The sequence below is a fragment of the Anthonomus grandis genome, chromosome 22, assembly GCF_022605725.1.
Source record: "Anthonomus grandis grandis chromosome 22, icAntGran1.3, whole genome shotgun sequence".
NCBI classification, from domain to species: domain Eukaryota; kingdom Metazoa; phylum Arthropoda; class Insecta; order Coleoptera; family Curculionidae; genus Anthonomus; species Anthonomus grandis.
The window spans coordinates 23454905-23478246 of NC_065567.1; the positions used below are offsets into that span (position 1 = coordinate 23454905).

Genomic DNA, 23342 nt, shown 5'->3' on the forward strand with positions numbered 1-23342 from the left:
TCATATAAAAATCTTATAAAGTGTAAAAGCATCAGAATAATACTGTCTGATTTCAAGATTAGGGATGTGAAACTGAATATAGATAGCATTACCTTCTCTGTATAACCTCAATGCGTCCAATAGTATATTATTCGCATGTTCAAGTAGAGAACGAACCGAAGAGCAATATTAAAGTATAATTTGAAACATTAAGGTGAAAAATTAATACTATTTCCAGTGATAAATCCAAGAGTACACATACTCCAATAATGTCCAAAATGTGCAATAAGAAAGATAACTTCGATCGGAAAGAACACGTAGATCTTTAACTGTATCAACTGACCTAAGTTTATTATTATTAATACACAATTAATAATTAATAATTTTATTAGAACCACCTAACGAAATACAAACACAATTCTTAACATTCATTTTCATTCATTATACAGTTCAAAATCATCAGCAAAATCAAGATGCTTTAAATAAACAATTACATCTCTCAAATCTCTTAGGAACAAGTTAAAGAAAGCAGAGCCAATATAAAGCACTGAGTCACACCTGAAAAAGTGTGTAATGTATACACTATTAATCTGTACAGACCTCTGAAAAGCATAAATACACACATCTCGACGGCAACATATATAACTAAAATATTAATTTTGTTCAAACACGAAATATTTAAACTAGAAAAAAATAATTAAAAGCTATTTTTCAATTTGATAACACTAGTTTTTATAAGATATTCTTTAGATATTCTGCATACACTGAGTTAGTTGATTTAACACACAACAGTAAATTTTGATAAAAACCCTTTTTACCCCACCAGCTGGTTTCCAACGTCTATAAATCTTATTAAAAAACATAGTATCTTCCTGTTTCCACCCTTATAACCCTTAATATCTTCAGTTGTGCGCATACCAAACTCAAATCAACTTATTTTTTTAAATATTCTGCTGATTTCCAGAGACAAATATAGACAAGCATGCGCAAACAAATGTGCAATTAACCATAAACATACAAGTGGAAAATGCTATAAAGAGACAAGTGACAGATACTCAAATGACATTTGACGTTTACTCGAGTGTTGATTTTTGAGACGCCATTGTTGTGAATGTTGTGATATTTTTTAGTTTTTCTAGAATAGTATTTTGGGTTTTTTCTCGATATTTATCCCACCCCGTGCACCTTTTCCTTCAGACTCGCACGCCCTGAAAACCCGGAAAATGTTAGCAGAAGAACATGCGGGGAAAAATGTACCTTGAACTTGAACATAGGAAAATCTTATCTAGGGACCAGGTCTATGCTGGATAATAGGCCAGTCAAAAATTAAATATTAATTAAAAATAATTATTTCAACAAGAACACTTGGGTTTTAGTGTCTTTGTTTGCTCTCAACTTGGCTAATATATTATGATCCTTTGGCTCAATTATTACAGTTCATAGCTCATTTTTTTGTATATATTCCTATTGCTCCAGTAATTGTACATAAAGATGAATAATTTATTTGATCACGAAGACGAGAGCAGGTAAATAAACTTAAATTAATACCTCTTATAGACATTTTCTGTCAAATTCCTGACTGTACATTACAGTTTTCATTTCAGTTGGTACTTTGGGGCCATAAGTAGGCAAGAAGCCCAAGAATTGCTTATGGGTGAGCGAGAAGGTGGAGTATTTCTGGTCAGAGACAGTACAACTTCTGTAGGAGACTTTGTTTTATGTGTTAAGTAAGTATACTTTAGTTTATACTTAGACTCACTTACTATGATACTGCTATTCGAAAATCAACTATATTCCATAAATAATACAGGCAGTTGCAGATACATTGTAATATATCTGCGATTTATTATTATCTGTTATATGTTTACAAGTTACTACTCAGTAATTGGTTTTTTATTATAGAGCTTGTAGATAAACATAAGGTCAAAGGATTAGAGGTGTTTTGCCTTTACTAGGCATTATCAGATCTATTTGCTAATAGTAATATAAAAAAACAACACCACATGATCCAAGTCAAGGGTAAAAATTAAATAAAAGATAAAATTTGTCAAATAGGACAGAGATTAGTTACCAGATATTACAAATATAAGCACTCCCATGAATTTATTGTAAAATATATTTGAGACCTGTGAAGTGTAGTTTATTTATTTATTTATAGTATCGCCATTTTATAATAGACTGAAAATTGCATAATCACTATTAAAATTTAAACTACTAAGAGCATCTAAATGTATATCACAATAATTTATATAAGTTACATCACAATACTGCTTTATTGACCTCTTAAAACTAGCCTCCGAAGTATTGAAAAAATCTATAGTATTTGCACTTTTTAACATTTTTGAAATAGAATTATTTTCAATATAATTTGTGGAATGTTAAGAAACATGGAAAACTTTTGTATGTTGGCTTTTTCTTTTAGAAATATTTAAATATATAAGATTTATAAAATCAGGGCACTCAAGTATTCTTTTTATAATTTTATGTAAAAAAGTCATCTTAAGGTTTACTCTTCTCCTTTTGAAAGTATTGACATTAAGTCATGATCTTAATTCATCACTATTTATCCAGTAAATCTGAACATATTTTATTAAATCAATATGAGTTATATAACTAGGGTTCCAAATATTAGAACAGAAAATTTTACTTAAAAATACTCTGAACAACTGCACAATACAATTTCTTTATCATGAAAATCGAAATGTCTTTAGCAAATCTAATTTGGAAACCAAGCATCCTAAGAGGGCGAGAAATAATATTTGACATATATCCTTTAAATGACAGGTTATTATACAAAGCAATACTAAGGTAAAAATTGAACTGTGTTTTATAAATTGAAGTAGATTTCTGAAAAATAAATTAGAGAATCCTGATGATATATTAATCACTACTGACCCCTAAGACCCTTAACCCATGGAATCCGTCAAAAACCTTGGAGGAATCAATATACAGAGTTGACTTCTGTTTTCAATAAATCCATGCAATTACCCATTGAGTATACCAAGACAATCACTGGTTAATTTTTAAGTGAAGATATAGTATAATATCACTTTGAATGCATACTCCTCTACAATTTTCTACAGAAGATTTATTACCAAAATACAAATTCAAATTAACTCTTTATTAGAATAATCCTTTATAAGTTCTGTATATACACTTGAAAAATTAAATTTATTTTTTTAAATATCCAAATTTACCAACTCCTGATTGTTCTTTTTCTATTGCTAAATGTTCAAAAGGTCCCAGGGTGGTCATTTATATTAGTCTCAATATTATTTAAATGCAAATTATAGCATGTATCCTAGTTTTTAGTTTGGTTTCTAAGTGTAACAAATGTTTCATAATCATAAATATTATCTGACTCCATTGATTATTTATGAGCTTTTTTTCTTGCCTATTATCAAAATGCGTAATTCCAAGGTAAACCACCTTGGAGAGGATGAGGTCTTTTTATTTGTACATATTGTTGAATAGCCGAAAATTCATTATACTTATTACAAACTTAATTGCTGTGTTGATATTTATATTTATCTCTTTTTAGGGAAGATAGTAAAGTAAGCCACTACATAATAAACAAAACCCAAATCAATGACCAAACAAGCTACAGAATTGGAGACCAACTATTCCGGACCTTACCTGAATTAGTGTCATTTTATAAACTGCACTACCTAGACACCACCCCCCTTATTCGGCCAGCAAAGAAAAAGCCTGAAAAAGTTATTGCTAAATTCAACTTTGAAAGTACCGAGAGGGATGATTTGAGTTTTAAGAAAGGGGATATACTGACAGTTTTATTTAAGGAGGAGGAACAGTGGTGGAGGGCAAGGGATAAAAATGGCAGGGAGGGATGCATCCCTGTACCATATGTTGAAAAGGTATAAAGGTTTTGTATCTGTTTTCCAGTTATGAACATGTTTATTTTAGATTGAAGATAATTTTTCGCCAGTTGAGGCTGCAAGACCTCAGGAGGGGCCAGTAACAAGTACACCAGAGTCAAAACCTAAACCCAAAACAGTAAGTGGGGCTCATGTAATTAATTAATTTTTAATGTATTTTAAAATTGCCTTATTTTAATGAGAGTCAGTGCAAAAAATGAAAATGGTGAGTTTATTTTAGGAAGTATTTACTATATAAATCTATGGTGAGTAAGTATGATCCCCTGATCAATTTATTTCACTCTGGGGGTGTTATTTGAATAATTTTTTTCTGCATCTAATTTGATTTAAACATTAGCCATACAGCATTTTTTATGAAATTCTATTTATTGTTCAATAGGGAAAATTACATTAAGACAAAAAAAAATGTATACAAGTTTAACAAAATACAATAGTCAAATTTCAATTACTAGCAATGATACTAAAGTTAACTAAGATATTGTTATTTTATAAATGATATACCTAATTTTAATAGCATTAAAAAATTATTTTAATTGTGAATTTACTCTCTACACTACTGCCTCTGTAAAAATCAAATAGAATTTATATTCAATAAGGCTATATATTTTGGATTTGAATATTTGATAGGATTTGAAAGCAAGTTTTGGTACTTGCATTTTTTTGATTAAACCAGTTACATGATAGATAAAGAGGAGCCTTTTTATAAAAATACATCCCTATCTTAGTTTAAAATTAGTAGAGGATGGAAATAAAGTGATGTTTCTCGAGTATAATTAGACACTTTACGTCAGAAAAACGATATTTCCAGTCGATCCAAACTCTATTAAGAAAATGAAACGATGATATAGAAAAAGGTGAAAATGTTGAATTCTCATATATACATCCATATCTCAGTCTAAAAATTAGAAGAGGAATAAAGTGATGATTTTCAAGTATAATTAGACACTTTACGCCAGAAAAATACTATTTCCAGTCGATCTTATTTCTGTTCATACTGTTGTCTTAATGCATGTTATAACAGAATTCAGGAAAACACTGATGCCTTACTTTTAGGTTAGGAACACACTCTTTTTCACTTGACTCTCGTTAACTGTCTACCTTTAATTGTTTCCCAGATTAACAACAAAATTGATTAGAACTGCTCGAAAGATCTAAACTTGATTTATCGTTTTCTAGAGAAAACTTCCAGCAAGGGCCCGTGTAAAGCAAGTAAGGGTACCAAATGCTTATGATGACACCGCACTAAAACTAGAGGTGGGCGACATAATAATCGTCACGAAAACCAACATTAACGGCCAGTGGGAGGGAGAACTTAACGGGAAAACCGGGTATTTTCCTTTTACGCATGTGGAATTTTTAGACGACGAAAATGGGAGTTAGTGACCCTAACCTCCAAAATTGTTTCCATTTTACTTCGCCAAATTAATTGGTGTATTTTTGTTAAGTTTTGTTTTGTCAGGCATAATTAAGGGATGCTATCAGCTTTTCTGGTATTCAAATAATTTATAATTAAATTTCATAAGCTGATTGATCTCCAGATTATGCTAGTCAATTTTAAAATCAATGCGTCTTAGTCAAATAATTGTTCTTGTATATTTATGGGTTCTTTTTGTATATATTTATTATACAGGGCTATTCTGTATAATGCTAAGCTTTTTAATGATAGTTTTATAATTTTAGCAATTATTTATGTTCTATTCTTTATTTTTAACTACTGTGAGATTATAATAGTTGTCAAAAAATCCGATTTTATGTACTTACACCCGAGAAGTTACATCAAATTAATAATAATAAAGACAATATGATAATATGCTTTCAGTCTTATATGCTTTAAGGCTTGGCTGAATATAAAATCATTTTTATTTTTGCAATTTTTATATAGAAATGTTGTTATAGAAAATACACAGTAAGTTGTAGGATCATTTTTACAAAAATCCAGACCATAAAGCACCAAATAGTTTAATGTTTTAACCATTTCAAATTGTTAATAGTGTTTATTGTAGCTGATCTATTGTTTAGTAGTAAAATTATATTGTTTATTCTCTAACTATTCAACTTTTTTATATATTGAAATAATCAACATTACTAATTTTTTTGGTGCATGTGGTCTAGATTTTAAATATAAATTATATTGCTGCCAATATTCGAAAATCTGAAATATCCACGCTTTAATGAATTAAAAGCTTTCGCGCAATAATAAATTATACTATTCTAGTCTATTAAGGAAACTGTATTTTGAGTAAAATAACTGATCATCAGAGTTCATATTATGCAAAGAGATTGTAGTGGGATGAAACTCTAAGATTCTAAACTTCCATAATTTAAATTGTATTAATCTTCCTCTTTAATAACAAGTTGTATTGTATAATACTAATATTGTTAGTGGCGTAAACCACTTCGAAAATATTCTACTGTTATATTGTATGTATGCCTGAATTTTATTTATAATTTGGCACTAATTACACTTAAGGTACCTTATTTATAAAAATTGTATATTCCCTCAGTTATATTGTGAAATTGTATTTTAAGTACATATCATATTTTACTATTTTTTCATCATGTTTTATGCTATACATAATAGAATCTATATTTTAAAATTATGGCTTTGAAATATATTATCAAATGTACTCATGCCTTTTATTTCATATCACAAATTCAAAAGCCATTTCATTAGTAGCTTTAATATTAGAATTGATAGTTGTTCCTGTTTTAAAGAAGTGGTTTTTTGATGAATAAAACGTCAAGTCTGAAGTCCATACTTTAATAAAAATAATAAAAAAGTATCACATTTGGTTACTATAGAGATTATTATTAAATATCAGAAAATATATTATGGTTTAGGCGAAGACAACCTTATTACTATTCTAAATACATCTGCGGATATATTTTTAAATATAAGCAATACTGTATTTTGTTTATACAATTTTTAGAGAAAAATAGAGCATTTATATAACATTACTTCCTTTTAGATTATTGTGGACTTAATTTAAAATATTAATTGTACTCTTGCAAGCTGGATTTAAGTAGGGTGATACACATTTTAAATATTAGAACTAAGTACATAACACAAAAAATTAGCTTATTTAGCTACATATATAACTATGAAAATTCAATGTTTATTAAACAAAAATCGTTTAATCTTTGGTATATACTATATAAGACTAAAGCTAAAACAATATATAAATATTAACGTGGGGTTATTATGTAACGAGCTTCTCCCTTTGTCTCTTGTTGATTCTTCTGCCAATATGTAACAAGACAGCACCAGACTTGATTTGTTTAAAAACGTTTATCGCCTCTTTGTGTGAAGCTCCATGAAGTGGTTTATGATTTACTGCCAATATTTCATCACCTAAAAAAATTAATTTTCATAATTAAAACCCTCATTTACTAGTAAATCATGCAAATGACCTTCTTTCAAAGTTCCATTCTCAGCAGCCTGCCCATTAGGGAATATTGTTTTAACATAAATCCCAATGCTACCCTTAGGAGAGTCTCTTCCTCCTACAATGCTGAATCCCAAGGGTTTAAAGTCAGGACCCTTTTGGAACATCACTTGTCTGATGGTAAAAGTGTTACCGCCCCTAGGGAGGGTGCAAAACTTGCTTTCCTCCTCTTCTTCTTCGATTTCTTCAAGTTCTTCTATAGAATCCTGCAAAATAGATTTATTAATAATACTATAAAAGTTTTTAGGGCAATATATATGATCTAACTGACCTAGAATGTATGAAAATAAGGAAACCCCTGAATAGATAGCCCCATTAGCATATATGTAAGATATTATGAAATAAACCTATTAATTGAGATCAGCCTTGTATGCGTATGTCTTTCCATGCCATATAAAGATTACATGGCACAACATACTATATCATTAATGTAATCTACTTTTGTCTGTTTACAACTTTTGCAGCGAAACGTTACAATTGGTACGTTAAGGTTAAAAGTTCAACGACAAACTACAACTCGGTTTTAAGCCACTTAAGTAAAGTGATTAAAGCATTTAAACTTGACCACCTACACACATTTTCCTTTTTCTTCATACATAGAAATTGTGTAAGTGAGATGTCTTACAACAACCATAACAGTAACGTTAGTGTGACGCTTTTGATATTTTTTTCCATGTGGGTTGTCACGGTGTGGGTCAACACCAATTCCACAAGGATGATCTATGATGTTTTCAAGTTTAGATGGTCATTTTTATGACTTGATTATGCATGTATGTTGCTTTAATCAGATGCACGGATAAAAAATTCGAAGGTGAAAAATTCAATGTTGTAACGCTTAAAATTAGATGCTTAAGTAATAAGCAATCTTGGCTTATGTATCTGGTTGTCAAAGTGAAGACTGAAGCAACCCTTTAAGTAGAAAAACCATCTGTTTTATGTACTTTTCAAGGCATCCCTTAAGGCACTTAAGGAGCAATATGTGGATGTTAGGAGAGGCTTAAGTGCTTTTGCTTCCGAAATCATATTAAGTGGCTAATGTCTTTGTAATTGGTAAATATTATGAAAGGGATTAGGGCACGTTATTTTTATTTGCTACTACGGTTAGAAACGGTAAATATTTATGTTGTTTGCTTGAGTTTTTGGTGTGCCTGACATAGCTCAAAAGTTCGATGTAAAATAATTGAATTGTTCTTAACAGAGATTATCCAGATCTTATTTTCGGTGTAGGTACAGATGCGAATACAAAAATTAACCCTGTACATCCCTGGCCCGTTTTTTTATTTTATTTGTATATTCTTGTTAGTCTCTTAAAATTACCATCATCTTTGTTATCAAACAAAAAATTCTAAATAAATTTACCAAGCGGTATAGAGGATCTGGAATAAATGAAAAATATTTTCAATTGTCTGAAAACTAAACAAAATTTTTTCTTCCAGGCATTCTGTTGGCTGGAAAGGATCTTGAACTACTAAAATATCTAAAGAGCAATTTCCGATCCTTGGAAACTGATAAAACTGTTTTTTTTTTCCAAATTTGTCAACAGTTTAGAAGACATAAGAAAAAACTGAAAATTTGAAAATCAAATCTATGTTAAAAATAATGAAAAATGAACTGGACAAATCAATTGTTCTTCTGATGTATAAACTAAACACGTCAATTAATTACGATGGTCCACTATATTTGGCACAAGAGTTTGCCAATTCTTTTCCCGATATTTTTTGATCCTGATATGATAGGATCATGAATTAACTTTTATTTGCTAGACAATCGTTTGCCCTATCATTTTAATAAGTAAAGGTATAAAAGTCCTAAACCCAATAGCAAGCCAGATATATAAGAAAATTGTCTGTCATAAATCAGGTTTGAACTGAAATCTAGCGATATTTTGCTTTGCATTTGTATTAGGAAAATTGCCATGAGAACCAAAGTTGCAAAACTCATTAATAGTTATCAAAAATGCCAAAAAGCTTCTTAATAGGAGCAACCGTTTAGGAGTTACAGGAGTTTGAATTGTGCCTAACGTCTTGGAGCCCTTGGTGCGCCAATCTGGATCCTTTGCCTGATATCTTCCGATTCTGATGAGCAAAGATCGCGAAGTAAATTTTATTTGAAAAAGAAGATACTGATTCTTGCCTTTAAGGGGCAAGATTAAGGGAATAAGAGAGAACTACAGGAAGTACTAGTACCTCAGGATAACGTTTAAAATACAGATTTTTTATCCGATTAATAAAAGTCATTGCTTTTGTTAATGTTCGTGTGATTCGTCAAACTTGATTCGATTCTCTGGAAGAAAAAAAACAAATCTTCCCGGCTCTCCTATTTCCTTTGCTCTCTTTGAGATGGTTAAATGCACTTAACTGCCTAGAAAAATTACCAGATTCGTCCAGGCAGTTGACTAGCATCTATCATTCTCTTATTTTTTCTCTCTGTCATGAGGCCAAATGCACTCAATTCGCAAGAAGAAATAAAACAAATCTTCCAGGCTCTCCTATTCTCTCCTTTCTCTCTTTGAGATGGTAAAATGCATTCAACTGCCTGCAAGAATTAAAATCTTCGTCCAGGCAGTTAAATGGCAGCTATCACTCTCTTCTCTCTCTCTGTAATGTGACTAAATGCACTTAATTCTGGACAAGAAATAAAACAAATCTTTCAGGTTCTCCCATTCCCTTTTCTCTCTCTGAGATGGTTAAATGCATTCAAATGCCTGGAATAATTAAAATATTTGTTCAGACAGTTGAGTGGCAACAACTACTTTTTTTTTTCTCTCTGTCATGTGGCCAAATGCACTCAATTATTTAGTAGAAATAAGAGAAATCTTCCAGGCTTTCCTATTTTCTTTTTTTCTCTTAGATGGTTAACTGAACTCAACTGCCTGGAATAATTAAAATATTCCTCCGACTTAATGCACTCAATTTTCGAGAAGAAATTAAAAGTCTTCCAGGTTCTCCTATTTCCTTTTCTCTTTTTGAGATTGTCAAATGCACTTAACTGCAAATAAAAATATTCGTCCAGGCAGTTGAGTGACAGCTATTATTCTTTTTTCTCTCTCTGATAGGTGAAAAAATGTACTCAATTCCATGGAAGAAATAAAATAAATCTTTCAGGTTCTCCTATTCCCCTTTCTCTCTCTGAGATGGTTTAATGCACTCAACTGCCTGGAATAATTAAAATATTTGGTCAGACAGTTGACTGGTAACAACCACTCTCTTTTCTTTCTCTGTCATCTGACCAAATGCACTCAACTTCCTGGACGAATATTTTAATTTGACTGACAGCTATTAGTTTCTTTTCCCTGTCTCTCACTATGCAGGGCATTTATTTTTTTGAATAATGCCTTTTTATTGATAATGACCCTACCACGTAGTACGCTTCGTGACATCCGTTGATGCGGGTTAAAAAACTTTTACAAAAAAAAACACTTCATAATGATAACACCCATAAGCCCGTGCCTATATTATCGACAACCGTTCTAGGTGAATACCCATGTGAATTAAAAGTACCTAATCGTGTACTACGGGAAATAAAAAAAAAAAGAACCATTCTCGTACCTGATGATCACGTTCGTATTTACCGTCCGGTCGTACTTCCGCTTTTTGTCTGACGCCTCCCAACTCGTAATGGCTCTTCGAGTTGGCCACTTTAAACCTGGTTTGTTTTTCCGCCTTGGTGCACTCTGATAATTGTCTTTTGTTCCAGCTGGGCGATTGCGACCTTGCCCTGTCTAGATGCTGACTTTTGCTTAATTTCGTCTTTGGAATTTTGATGCTGAAGTTTTCGATGTGGTTGTTCAGGTTGTGAGTTTTCGTTGGGTGAGTGTAGATCGGGGGTTGCCCGGTTACTTCTTGATGGTGGGCAGGGTTGGCCGCCACTGACCATCTACGGTGCCTTCCTGGTTCGATGTCGTAATCTGGGGGTGGTTCGTAGTAGTATTCTGTATTTGGAAGACTGAAACAGAGGGGTATATTAGATACGTCATGGAATCAGAAACGAGAATCAAATTTTACAGTCGCCAAGATAAGTTTTAAGGATTAAATCTGCTTTTAAACTTTTAAAATAAAGTTGAGAAAGGTATAAGGAGAGCTTTTTTTACATATAGAAAAAAAGAGTGTAAGTTTTTGTGTTACGATTTTTTTTTAAATCTATAAATGTGCATAAAATATAAATAATTTAAAAAATTTTGTTAGACCTTCAAACTCAGTGTGTGGATAAAAGAATATCAAATATATCTCAGATACACACGTTTTTTCAAGGGATAATCTCATAAAAATATTTTGACTACCCAGATAGCACCCTTAAGGCTATTGTCCCCTTTTTAGTAAACCGGCTATCCTATGGATATCCAAATATTGTCCAAATGATATGCAATAAATATTCAACGAAGAGTCAAACGACGCATTTTTGAATGTCCATATTTGGAATCCGTTGTTAGTTGTATCAATTCTAGACCCTGAGAATGTCCGTAAAATTAAAAGCAAAAAATATTTGAATTAATAAATTGATTTCTAGGGTACTCTGATGGTTTTTTTAGCATTTTTTGAAAAAATTAATAAAACTCATACCATAAAAATTAAGATTAATATTTTCCTTAATGGAGTGCCTGGAAGAAATAAAATAATTTATCAATTATTGGCAACTGAATATTTTGATTTCTAGTGACTAAATTATTGTAATTATTGATTTCTGGGAGACTCCAATGGTTCTTTTAGCATTTGTTAAAAAATAACTAAAAATCAAGATATTGACATTTTCCTTACTGGAGTGCCTGGAAGAAATAAAATAATTTGTCTCTTATTGGCAACTGAATATGTTGATTTCTAGTGACTAAAATATTGTAATTATTGATTTCTGGGAAACTCCAAGGGCTCTTTTAGCACAAGTTAAAAAATAACTAAAATCAATACACTAAAAATCAAGATATTGACATTTTCCTTACTGGAGTGCCTGGAAGAAATAAAATAATTTGTCTCCTATTGGCAACTGAATATCTTAATTTCAAATGGCTAAAATGTTGTTATTATTAATTTCTGGGATACTTCAATGGCTACTTTAGCATATTTTGAAAAAAATTACTAAAATCCATACACTAGTGACCAAGATATTGACATTTTGCTCACTGGAGTGCCTAGAAGAAATAAAATAACTCATCACTTATTGGCAACTGAATATCTTGATTTTATGTGGCTAAAATATAACTATTGATTTTTGGCATACACTAAAATATAAATACACTTTAAAATTGGGGTATTGGCAATATATTTTAAACATGCGTTCAAATGAATAGCTAATTATATATTAATTGCTTAATGTATCTTTAAGAGAGAAAAATAAGGCAAAATGCTTCGGAGAATATTTTAAACATACTAAACAAATAGGTTTTTTAGCTTTTTGATAATAGATCTTTGGCATGACAAGTAACTATTATTTTACCATTGGTAAATAATAGACGGTTCACTTATGACGAAATAACTAAAGGCGTTTTTTATATTTAGCATTGACATCTAGGATGTGACATCCAATATTAACCGTTGTTTTGAACATTTTTAACATTCTTTGGATACTACATACGAGTATTCTTTCCAGTAGTTTGAGCAATTTGTGATTTTTTCCAGGCAGTTGAATCCAGGAGTTCCTGGACGAATAAAAATATTTTTTGAGACCAGTCGTTAAAATTGTCGCTTTACTCGTTTTCTTTCCAGTTCTATCAATATTTTTAGAAATATGTTTTAGCTTTCTCGCTCTGCTTGTTTAATTTTATTATAGTTTTTACAATTTATTTATGTAATTTTTGAATATTAAATGTCTTTCAGTAGTTAGGGTAATTTTTGATATCGTCCAGGCAATTAAATTCAGGAGTTCCGGACGGATAAAAATCATTTCTGAGAACAAGCATAATATTGAATCAATGGAAATCGTTGCTTTTTTAGTTTTCTCGATTTTCAGCTCTAACACACAATGAAAACAACATAAACTTGTGACGCGATTAAATAAAAGTTATAGAGGATTTGTCAAATTTATAAATTTATTTAATTTTCTACCCGAGAATTTTATAAAAATATAGTCGTGTCAAAAAGCCTTAATCGAAAATAATTTATAATAAATCAAATGTTGTAAAACTTATTTGAATGTTTTTTTACATTGGATAATAGTCAAAATACAAATGAATATCCTAAAACGGTAGTACACTGTCTATATGTCCAAAAAATAGTAATTCTTTTATATTTGGACATATTGCACTAATTTTGAATGTCCATTGAACAAACGGTGCTGTTTGGGTAATATCTATAAATATCGAGACTCGAATAACGAAAGTCTTGGATTTCGAGAAACAAATGACCCATATAATGGGATTATTAAGCAACTTTCATAAATATTGAAACAGCCATAAAATTGTACACAGGGATAATAGATAGAAAGATTTACAAAAAGTCATCAATAAATATTACGGATTACGTGATAATTTCCTAGTAAGGATTTTTGATAAATATAAAGAAATAACTGATCCATACCCCTTTTTTGATGTCTAATCATCTCTTTATCAATTTTATTTTAGAACTTTCAAAGAAAATTATTGCGGGCAGAACTTATCTGGGTGACCGTGAGAATTTGATTTTTGTTTCTGATTCCGTTCCTAACTTGCATGACGTTTATTAGATTTATATTTGGTATACGCGTATATTAACGGATTTCAGATTATTTAATTTGTTAGCCCGAACAGATTTATATGAAATTGTTTTTTGTCATAAAAGACGAGAAAAAAACCGGAGATTATCAGTGTTTAAGTGCCATCCCTAAAAAGTTGTTAAAGTAAATAAGATTTTTCGGTTTGACTTTCTTAGAAAAAGCGGATTATTTTCCGTTCTGTATGTTTCATAAAAAAATCGCATGTATTAATTGAGAGGCAAAATAATAAATTTCCCTCACATTTGTTCGCTCAATGCATGAATATTTCAAGCAAATGCATGAATATTTCGTTATATAAATTTATTGCAGTAAACTCAATTTTTGACGTTTACTGAGACAATATATACTAAAACATCCCTCACCTAAAATTTAATGAGCCTCTTTGCCTAGGTCTGGGTTTCCTCTCAGAGGCCGACTGAAAACTCCTAGACTTCTTATCAGAAGGTGGATTTTCAGGTGGAGGAACGTAAAAAGCAGTCTTTGGTTGATTAATTTGTTCTTTTCCGCTACTCCCAACATTATGAAAGAACTCCTGAACAGAAAGAGCTCTCCTTCTTCTTAAACCTACATGGATTTGGCTAAATTTGGCCCTAAGGACATCCTGGACGCTACTTTTCTTGGTATTGCTTGGCAACCGGAGGGATGAAGTGGTGTGAGGGGTGCTAACTAATATGTGAGGGGTTGCTGGGTCGAGCAACGCACTTTTCGATGTTTCGGAACTGTGGCCACGTAGTGACGCGCAACACTGCCGCAGTCGTTTCCATTTTTGTGATATGCTGCCATTTAAATCTGAAATAAAATCATTTGGTTGTACCGAACCATGACGAAATGGAATATGAAAAAAAAATAACACAATGGATTTAGTCTCGGACGCTTCAAGTACTGCCATAACCTTGCCACTTATAATTACCATTAAAATTGAACGTCTTTATTTTTAATATTTGTGTGGTTTGGTACCTGCCTCGTTTAGTCATACCGAGAAAGGATTGGTTTTAATGTATTTAAATTAAATTCACGTTTGTAAAGGTGGATGAGGTGTAGTGGTATTATATGCATTCCTTTTTCTATTATGATTATTTAAGCTTTAGACCATTTTTCATTTTACGTTGGATACTTTGTATAGAGGAAATAAAGATATTTTGGCGCCCAACATGTGAAACTGAACATTTAGGAAATCAACGTTTTTGACAAGGCAGCTAAAATTAGTTTTAAAATATGTATATTTTTAGGTAGGATTAGTTTTATTTGACGAAAAATGGACAATTTGGCACCCAACATGTAATATTAAAAATTTAAGAAATCAACTTTTTTGTCTCGTCAGTTAAAATTAGTTGTAAAATATTTATTTTGGAATAGAATTAATTTTTTTTGGGCAATAGTAGACGTTTTGGCACCCAACATATAGAGCTAAACATTTTTAAAAACTAACTTTTAGGTCTAAAGAGTTCAAATTATTTTAAAAATATTTATTTCCTTAGGTACAATTAAATTAAAAAAAAAAATAGACATTTTGGCGCCCAACATGTGAAAATTTAAAAATAGGTCTGAGGCCTGACTACTTATGGAAAGACATTTTAACACCTAACATGTACAATTAAAAAATTAACCCTTTGTCTAGACAGTAAAAATAATTTTGAAAATATTTATTTTTTTAAGTAGAATTAAACTGTTTGAGAAAAAATAGATATTTTGGCGCCCAACATGTTAAACTGAAAATTTAAAAACTATTTTTTTTTGTCTGGGCATTTAAAATTAGTTGTAAAATATTTATTTTGAAAGAGAATTAATTTTTTTTTTCAGCAAAAATAGACGTTTTGGCACCCAACATGTAGAACTAACAATTTACAAAAACTAACTTTTAGGTCTGAAGAGTTCAAATTATTTTTAAAATATTTATTTCTTTAGGTAGAATTAATTTTTTTAACAGACATTTTGGCGCCCAACATGTGAAAATTTAAAAATAATTTTTTTAAACTCTGGGCTACTAAAATGATTTTTATAATATTTATATCTTAGCTTTATTTAGATTATTTCTTATTTAGATTATCTTAGCTTTATTTAGGTAGTTTTTTTAATAGTAGTTAAGTTATTTTAGATTATTTAAGCTTTAGAACATTTTAAATTTAACTTTAGATCCTTTATATACAGGGGAAAAATAGATTTTGGCGCCCAACATGTAAAACTAAAAATGTTAAAAAATTCTATTTTCTTGCAAGTCTTCAGACTAGTCCATAAGTCAATAATTTTTAAATTTTGACTACTTCCCAAGATAATTATTGGTTAATAACAGACAAAGTCTTTTACTTCTTACAGGCACTCCTGGAATAAGAACTCTATTATCTTAACGTCAAAATGATTATTATTCTATAAATCGTTAAATCTTCGTAGGTACTGATTGACATTCCGTACATTGTTTGGGCCCTGCAAATTCCTCTGTTTTAAAATGGGTTATAAAAAAAGGTGATCTTTATCTGATATATGTATCTAATAAAATAATATTATTTTTAATCAGCAGAATTAAGTGTTGAGTCCCATGATCTCATTAAAATCTTAAAAAAAGATAAGCATTTAATTTTATGAACAAAGCATCTTCCTTAATAACCATTCCATTTACTTCCAAAACGGACTTCTTTAATTAAATATGTAAAAAACCTTTGAAAGTTCTCATTGCCATTCCGGACATTGTTTGGGCCCTTGCTTTTCCGCATATTTTGACGCTGACTTTTAGCCTTTAAGTCTGAGGCCTGACGACATATAGAGAGACATTTTGACTCAACTCAATTTTTTTTTCTAGGCAATTCAAATTTTTAATTTTATTTTGGATACTTTGAAATAGGTTGCTAAAGCAGAAAAATTGTTAAATCATGGCTCGAAGAACCAAAAATTTTTTTGTAGATACTAAAGCTAAAATCATTCCTTTTTTATGACAATTCATTTCTTTAAACCTAGAAATAATTTAAACTCTTGGTTGCAAAATTATTGAATAAACATACAAAATTTGATTTCCAACATTTCCTTGTACTAAACTCACCTTGTATTATTTTAATTGTACTATGAGTTTGTGTTGATTTTTTACCTTTATTTTACTGTGCATAAATTTAGTCCTTGAGAAGGAGAAAAAAAATCGAAATCCTTGGCTCGAAGGACCAAAATTATTCGTAGGCCAAAACATTCTAACAAATAAAAACATCGTTCAAATTACTTCATTAAGGTACATGTTTTGACATGTATCCATTGATTATGCATATCAACCGATCTCAAGACAGAAAATACAAAAATAGAAATAATCTGAATACCCTGACTGGTAGGACCAATTTAAATAAAACTGGAAGTCAACCTAATTAAAACAAAAATTGATTTTAAATGATAATAAACCGGATAATAAATGATTTTAAATAGTAAAATATGATACAATATCCGTAGCACATTAGTAAAATAAATTAGTTTAGAAATTTCGCAAGTGGAATACCGCTTGGGGTCCCGCCCTTTATTCTAAATGAAACCTGAGCTGCATGCATGAGCTGCTTTAATTGCTGTTATGTTCGTCTTTATTAAAGTATGAGTAATTGTTTTAATATATTACCTATCGTCTTGATTACCGGATTAATAACACCGTTACCGCAGTTTAAATTGGGCACTTTATAAACTAGATTATTATATTTTATTCGTTTCAGTTATTGAGAACGATGAACAGTTTGCATTTTAATTTATTTTTTTTTAATTATACTATTCTCTCCTCCAAGAGCAAACAGGTAATTTTAGCCTCGTTTTAAGGGGTTTTTATACCTGCTTTAAAAATCGAAATCTAATTAAAGCGTACCCTCTCCAGTTCAAAGTGCCGCACTCCATCCCTTCTCGGAATTTCGAAATATACCGTAATACCGAACAGATTTTTATTTAGCCGCGTTATCGTTAAAGACCCAATATCTGGGAATTAAATGCGACTGTTATAACAAACTCGGTACTATTCACGGAATCACAGGCTTTACAGATAGGGACACATGACTAAGTGCTCAAACATTTATAATGTGGAAATGTGCGTTTTATACAATGGGCCGTTTGTTGTCGGGACTGCAGTTATCAGTTTCGTGGATTTATATGAGAACCAGTGATTTTAAAGACAAAAAATGGTGATTTTTAGCTAAAATTAGTGTGAACATGTATATTTTTAGGTGGAATTAAGTTATTATGGGGAAAAAATAGATAATATTTTGGCGCCCAACATGTGAAACTAAAAATTAAAAAATCACCTATCTTTGTCTTCGTAGTTAAAATGACTGTCAAAACAATCATATCTTTTGGTAGAATTAATTTTTTTTTAGAAAGTTAGACAATTTGGCGCCCAACATGTAAAACAGAAACTTTAGAAAATTACCTTTTTTTCTTATATTCGGTATTTAATAACAGTGTCAATATTTATTTAGATCTCTATAAAGGTTGAATTATTTTTTTTTTTAAAAGTAGAAATTTTGGCGATCTACATGTAAAATTTAAAATAAAAAAAATCACCTTTTAAGCAGTTAAAATTAGTCTTAAAATATTGACACCTTTAGATAGATTTTTTTTTTTGAAAAATTAAAAAACATTTTGGCGCCCAACATGTGAACCTAAAAATTCTAAAAGTCAACGTTTTATTGTCTAGGTAGCTAAAATTTGATTTAAAATATATCTGTAAATTTATGTAACAAAATATTTATATATTTCGATGTAATTAAATTTGGTGAGGAGTAGTGGACATTCATGTGAAGCTGAAAGTTTAAAAAATAATAATAACATTAATAACATGTAATTTTTTATATTAATTATGATATTACAGTTATTATTATTAACGAGGAAGATCTACAATATCACAGTGTATCTGCAGTGTTTGATTTTGATTGAATTTTCCTCATGTTATCTATTCTAATCTTGTGGTAAATTAGGAAGATTTAGAAATTATATTGAGTTTTTTTTCTTTTAGTTGTGATTTACACTGTAATAACCAATTCTTCATAATAATTAATTTTATTCAATGTGATTTTAATTCAATGATTTTATTTAATGAGTCCTGAGGATGATCTAATAGAGATCAAAACGTCGACAAAACATTTAATTGATCGTCTGAAGTAGATGTTTGACATACATCAAACAAAAGCAAAAATTTACCAAACTTGAAAACTGAAGTCTCAAGAAATAATTTACATTGATATATTCAAATTTTTTTATCTAGGTAGGTAAAATTAGTGTCAAAATATTTATAGCTTTGAGTAAAATTGATTTTTTTTAAAAGTAGACATCTTGGCGCCCAACATGTGCAAAACATGTGAATCTGAAATTTTGAAAATTAGTTCCAAATAAAGATATTAAAATTAAAATGTATCCAAGTAAAGGACAAAAAAAGTAATGTTTTGTTGTGTATAAGTAGTAAAATGAGTGTCCAGATTAAATTTAAATATTTAGGTAACCTTAATTTTTAATGAGGATCACTGAACATGTTGGCGCCCAACATGTGGAACTAAAATTGAAAAATAGTTTTATATAACGCTTGATACATGGGATAGAATTTTTTTCATAATATATTTTGTATTTATTGTCACGTCTACTATGCAAAACATTAAACTAATTACGCACCTTCCCAGAAAGCACTACATAAAAATAAACTTTGCCTGTGGTAGTCAAAACAAACCAATTTAAAGCTCTCACAAATGAAACAAAAAGTCATAAACATCTAAATATACTTTTAGTTTTGAAATTTTAAAAATTATTATGATTTAAAACAAGAGTACAAAGGTTATACCCATAGAACTTGCACGAGCAATAAAATATTAATGAAAAAAAAATATTTGAAAGTTGGCAGACATGAAGCGGTGTGAACCCGTATAAATCATTTAAACAATAACTTATTACAATGAATAATTTAATTTTTAAAAGCTCAAAAAGTGTGAGTTTCTTCGTTTTAATTCCTGGAAGTTTTCAAATTTATTATATCTTCTTTTTAACCACGAATTTTCCCTCAGAATCAAAAAATTCGAGAGGTACAATTGCATTTAAAATATTGAGTTAAAAGAGCACTAAAGTATAATTTTCTACTCCCAAAAGTGGCGCCCAAACAGTAATCAACCGCTTATGAAATGCTATAAATAACTGTTAATTAGTCCCAAAAATGTTTTTAAAAATGCTGTACAGGAAATATTAGTAAAAAAAAATACAATTTGGAAAATAGGTGAGATGAGTCATACAATGGGGCTTAGAAATATATTTTCCTAACTCGTCTGACCTATGCCAACATTAACTTTTAAAAGTTTCAATTCTCACTTACTAGACGAGACATCCCAGAATTAAAAAAAAAAACAAACATCTCTAAACAAAACACCAAAAAAACAAATTGAAAAAACACTCACCAATGTCAGAAAAGTCATTAAAAAGGGCCTTAGAACACATAAAACCAATAAACACAACAAAACGTAGTTATTTGTTGAAACACTGATGGAAGACTCGCCGATACGCTCGCTGAGCGTAAATAGTACCTCAGGACTGTAATGGGTGAATTTACTTCGTGTTAACGGTAACCTGCGGGCATTATACGAGGTACTATCGATTCGTAGTAGAAGACTTTTTTTTAGAAGTGCGCATATGTATTTGAATAGCGGTTTACCTAAGGGTTGAAGTTTTTAAGTGGGGTGACTATTTTATAAGTGAATTTAGCAGTTAGTTTTTATTGTACCGTTTGTGATTAAAGTCAATATGACTTATCACATTTTAAGTGAGGAAAATGATGGCAAATATTTGGTACAACCCATTTTAGTTTGTATAATTAGGAAAAATAGGGAAATTTTTATTGACTTTAATCACAAACAGTACAATAAAAACTACCTGCTAAATTCACTTATAAAATAGTTCACTTATAAATTAGGTCGTTTTTTTAAGGAAAAATAGACATTTTGGCGCCCAACACAAAAAACTTAAAATTAAAAAATTAACTATTTTTTCGCTAGATCGTTGAGTTTTTTTCGCTGATCTTGTGGAATATTGGGTGATTTAGATTTCTGCCTTGATGTTTCGGTATACCTTGGTAAATTAAGGCTTTCTGAATTACATGGCACTGTTGTCCAGTGTCATCCGATAGATATTGATTACGATATTCTTTAAAAAACTTCAAGATTTCTCTCATTGATCTCAAATCGCCATTGAACCAGTGAATAACACCATTTTAACTTTTATGTTTAATGTTAGATTTCTCTGAAAAGACGTTCACTGGGGCCTGCAATAAAATATCCACAAATATAGAAAATTTGGCGTCAGCTGAAACTTGATCGTGCATACATGAACTTTCAACTGATCTCCTTAATTTATTAAAAAAATAGTGATATTCCTCTTTGCGTTATCGGTCTACATACAACATTGGTCAGGTCAGGATCATTCGTCTTTAAAGAGATGAAAAACTCCGTGTAGAATAGCATTATTTGACAGTTCAATCGCTCAAAACTTATTAATATATTATCGAGACAATTTACATTACAAGTGGGCTGTAAGAGTCTCCTAAGTCCTCATAAACTTATTCCAGGCAATTGATAATAATTTGAGGGTCTATTCCATCAGTCTGAGTCAGCTTGACTGCCTATAAGTGTCTCCTAAGTACTCATAGATTCTTCCAGGCACTTAAAGGTTTTTTTGAGCGTATATTGCTGGAGTTGGAGTCAGCTTGACTGCCTATAAGTGTTTCCTAAGTACTAATAAAATTATTCGACGCACTTAAAGGTAATTTGAGTGTTTATTCCAGGAGTTTGAGTCAGATTGACTGCCTATAAGTGTCTCCTTAGTACTCATAAACTTCTTTCAGGCACTTGAAGGTAATTTGAGGCATTATTTCAAGAGTTTGAATCGGCTTGACTGCCTATAAGTGTCTCCTAAGTACTCATAAACTTGTTCCTGGCACTTAAAGGTAATTTGAGGGTTTATTCCAGGAGTTTGAGTCAGCTTGACTGCCGATAAGTGTTTTCTAAGTACTCATAAAATTATTCCAGGCACTTAAAAGTAATTTGAGGGTTTATTCCAGGAGTTTGAGTCAGCTTGACTGCCTATAAGTGTCTCCTAAGTACTCATAGACTTCTTTTAGGCACTTAAAGGTAATTTGAGGGTATATTGAAGGAGTTTGAGTCAGCTTGACTGCCTATAAGTATCTCCTAAGTACTAATAAAATTATTCCAGGCACTTAAAGGTAATTTGAGGGTTTATTTTAGGAGTTTGAGTCAGCTTGACTGCCTATAAGTGTTTCCTAAGTTCTTATAAACTTATTTCAGGCAATTGATAATAATTTGAAGGTCTATTCCATGAGTTTGAATCAGCTTCATTGCCTACAAATGTCTCTTAAGTACTTATAAATTTGTTTCAGGCACTTAAAGGTAATTTGAGGGTTTATTTTAGGAGTTTGAGTCAGCTTGACTCCCCATAAAAGTCCGCTAAGTTCTCATAAACTTGTTCGAGGCACTTAAAGATGATTTAAGGGTTTATTCCAGGAGTTTGAGTCAGTTTGACTGCCTATAAGAGTCCTATAAGTAGTTATAAAGTTATTTTAAGCATTTAAAAGTAATTTAAGGACTTATTACAGGATTCTCAGTCACTTTGACATCCTGGAAGTATCTTTTAAATATTTTTAAGGCTCTTTTAGAAATTTGAAGGTAATCCCTCAGTCCTCGGCTTACTATACGTTTAATTTTGGGTAGAACTCTAGTTAGTTAGTATACACAGATGCACTATTGGTCTCTTTTTAATTTATGATTTTTATTAGAAGTGAATACATTGATGGCCGCACCCAAAGCCTGAGTTTGCCAGAGCCGTATACGAGAAGTATCAATTCAATATTATTGTCATCGATAATTGAGACCTTTGGTTCTTCTTTTAGTGTCCAAAGTATTTGTATTTTTTCCAAATTAAAAAAAAAGGAAAGAAGTAATGGCAATTTGGGGTTTGCTCTTATCCAGAGATTTATTCAGTAATGGCATCCAAGGTTTTGGAAATATAAATTGCAATTTTAATGATTAGAGAAATTGTGAGCCACATCAGAATTGTCCCGAATATTCAAAACTCTATATTAAAGAAACGAGCGTTTTGTCCTTAGAAGACTCCAAATATGAAAAATTAAATGTTTTGTTTTAAACAGCCACTCATCCATCGTCATAAAATTCCATTAAAATCAGTTTTGATAGATAAACCAATCACTTTCATTTCATTCATTTCGTTCATTTCATTCATTTCATTCATTTCATTCATTTCATTCATTTCATTCATTTCATTCATTTCATTCATTTCATTCATTTCATTCATTTCATTCATTTCATTCATTTCATTCATTTCATTCATT

General features: G+C 30.6%; 2 protein-coding genes across 2 annotated transcripts; one reads left to right on the forward strand and one right to left on the reverse strand.

Annotated features, from left to right (window-relative positions):
- Window positions 1-1061: 1061 nt before the first annotated feature.
- LOC126748985 (adapter molecule Crk) lies at window positions 1062-6502 on the forward strand. Its single transcript, XM_050458553.1, has 5 exons — window positions 1062-1505; window positions 1584-1706; window positions 3521-3854; window positions 3904-3993; window positions 5052-6502. Exons 1-5 carry the CDS (start codon window positions 1471-1473, stop codon window positions 5253-5255), a joined length of 786 nt encoding a protein of 261 aa, XP_050314510.1. The 5' UTR covers window positions 1062-1470; the 3' UTR covers window positions 5256-6502.
- A 120-nt stretch (window positions 6503-6622) lies between these two features.
- LOC126748914 (uncharacterized) lies at window positions 6623-20525 on the reverse strand. Its single transcript, XM_050458455.1, has 5 exons — window positions 20383-20525; window positions 14365-14791; window positions 10870-11266; window positions 7287-7527; window positions 6623-7227 (listed from the first exon to the last, which is right to left on the reverse strand). The coding sequence occupies exons 1-5, from the start codon at window positions 20420-20422 to the stop codon at window positions 7076-7078; spliced, it is 1257 nt and encodes a 418-aa protein (XP_050314412.1). The 5' UTR covers window positions 20423-20525; the 3' UTR covers window positions 6623-7075.
- Between the last annotated feature and the right edge of the window lie 2817 nt (window positions 20526-23342).

What these genes read in the sequence shown, in the direction of transcription:
- LOC126748985 (XM_050458553.1), top strand. Translation starts at nt 1,471, where the DNA reads ATGAATAATTTATTTGATCACGAAGACGAGAGCAG. An exon ending in GATCACGAAGACGAGAGCAG is followed by an intron (nt 1,506 to 1,583) that starts GTAAATAAACTT and finishes TTTTCATTTCAG; the next exon opens with TTGGTACTTTGGGGCCATAA. An exon ending in CAAAACCTAAACCCAAAACA is followed by an intron (nt 3,994 to 5,051) that starts GTAAGTGGGGCT and finishes ATCGTTTTCTAG; the next exon opens with AGAAAACTTCCAGCAAGGGC.
- LOC126748914 (XM_050458455.1), bottom strand. Translation starts at nt 20,422, where the DNA reads ATGTGTTCTAAGGCCCTTTTTAATGACTTTTCTGACATTG. An exon ending in AGAGGCTCATTAAATTTTAG is followed by an intron (nt 11,267 to 14,364) that starts GTGAGGGATGTT and finishes CCTCTGTTTCAG; the next exon opens with TCTTCCAAATACAGAATACT. An exon ending in GAATGGAACTTTGAAAGAAG is followed by an intron (nt 7,228 to 7,286) that starts GTCATTTGCATG and finishes TAATTTTTTTAG; the next exon opens with GTGATGAAATATTGGCAGTA.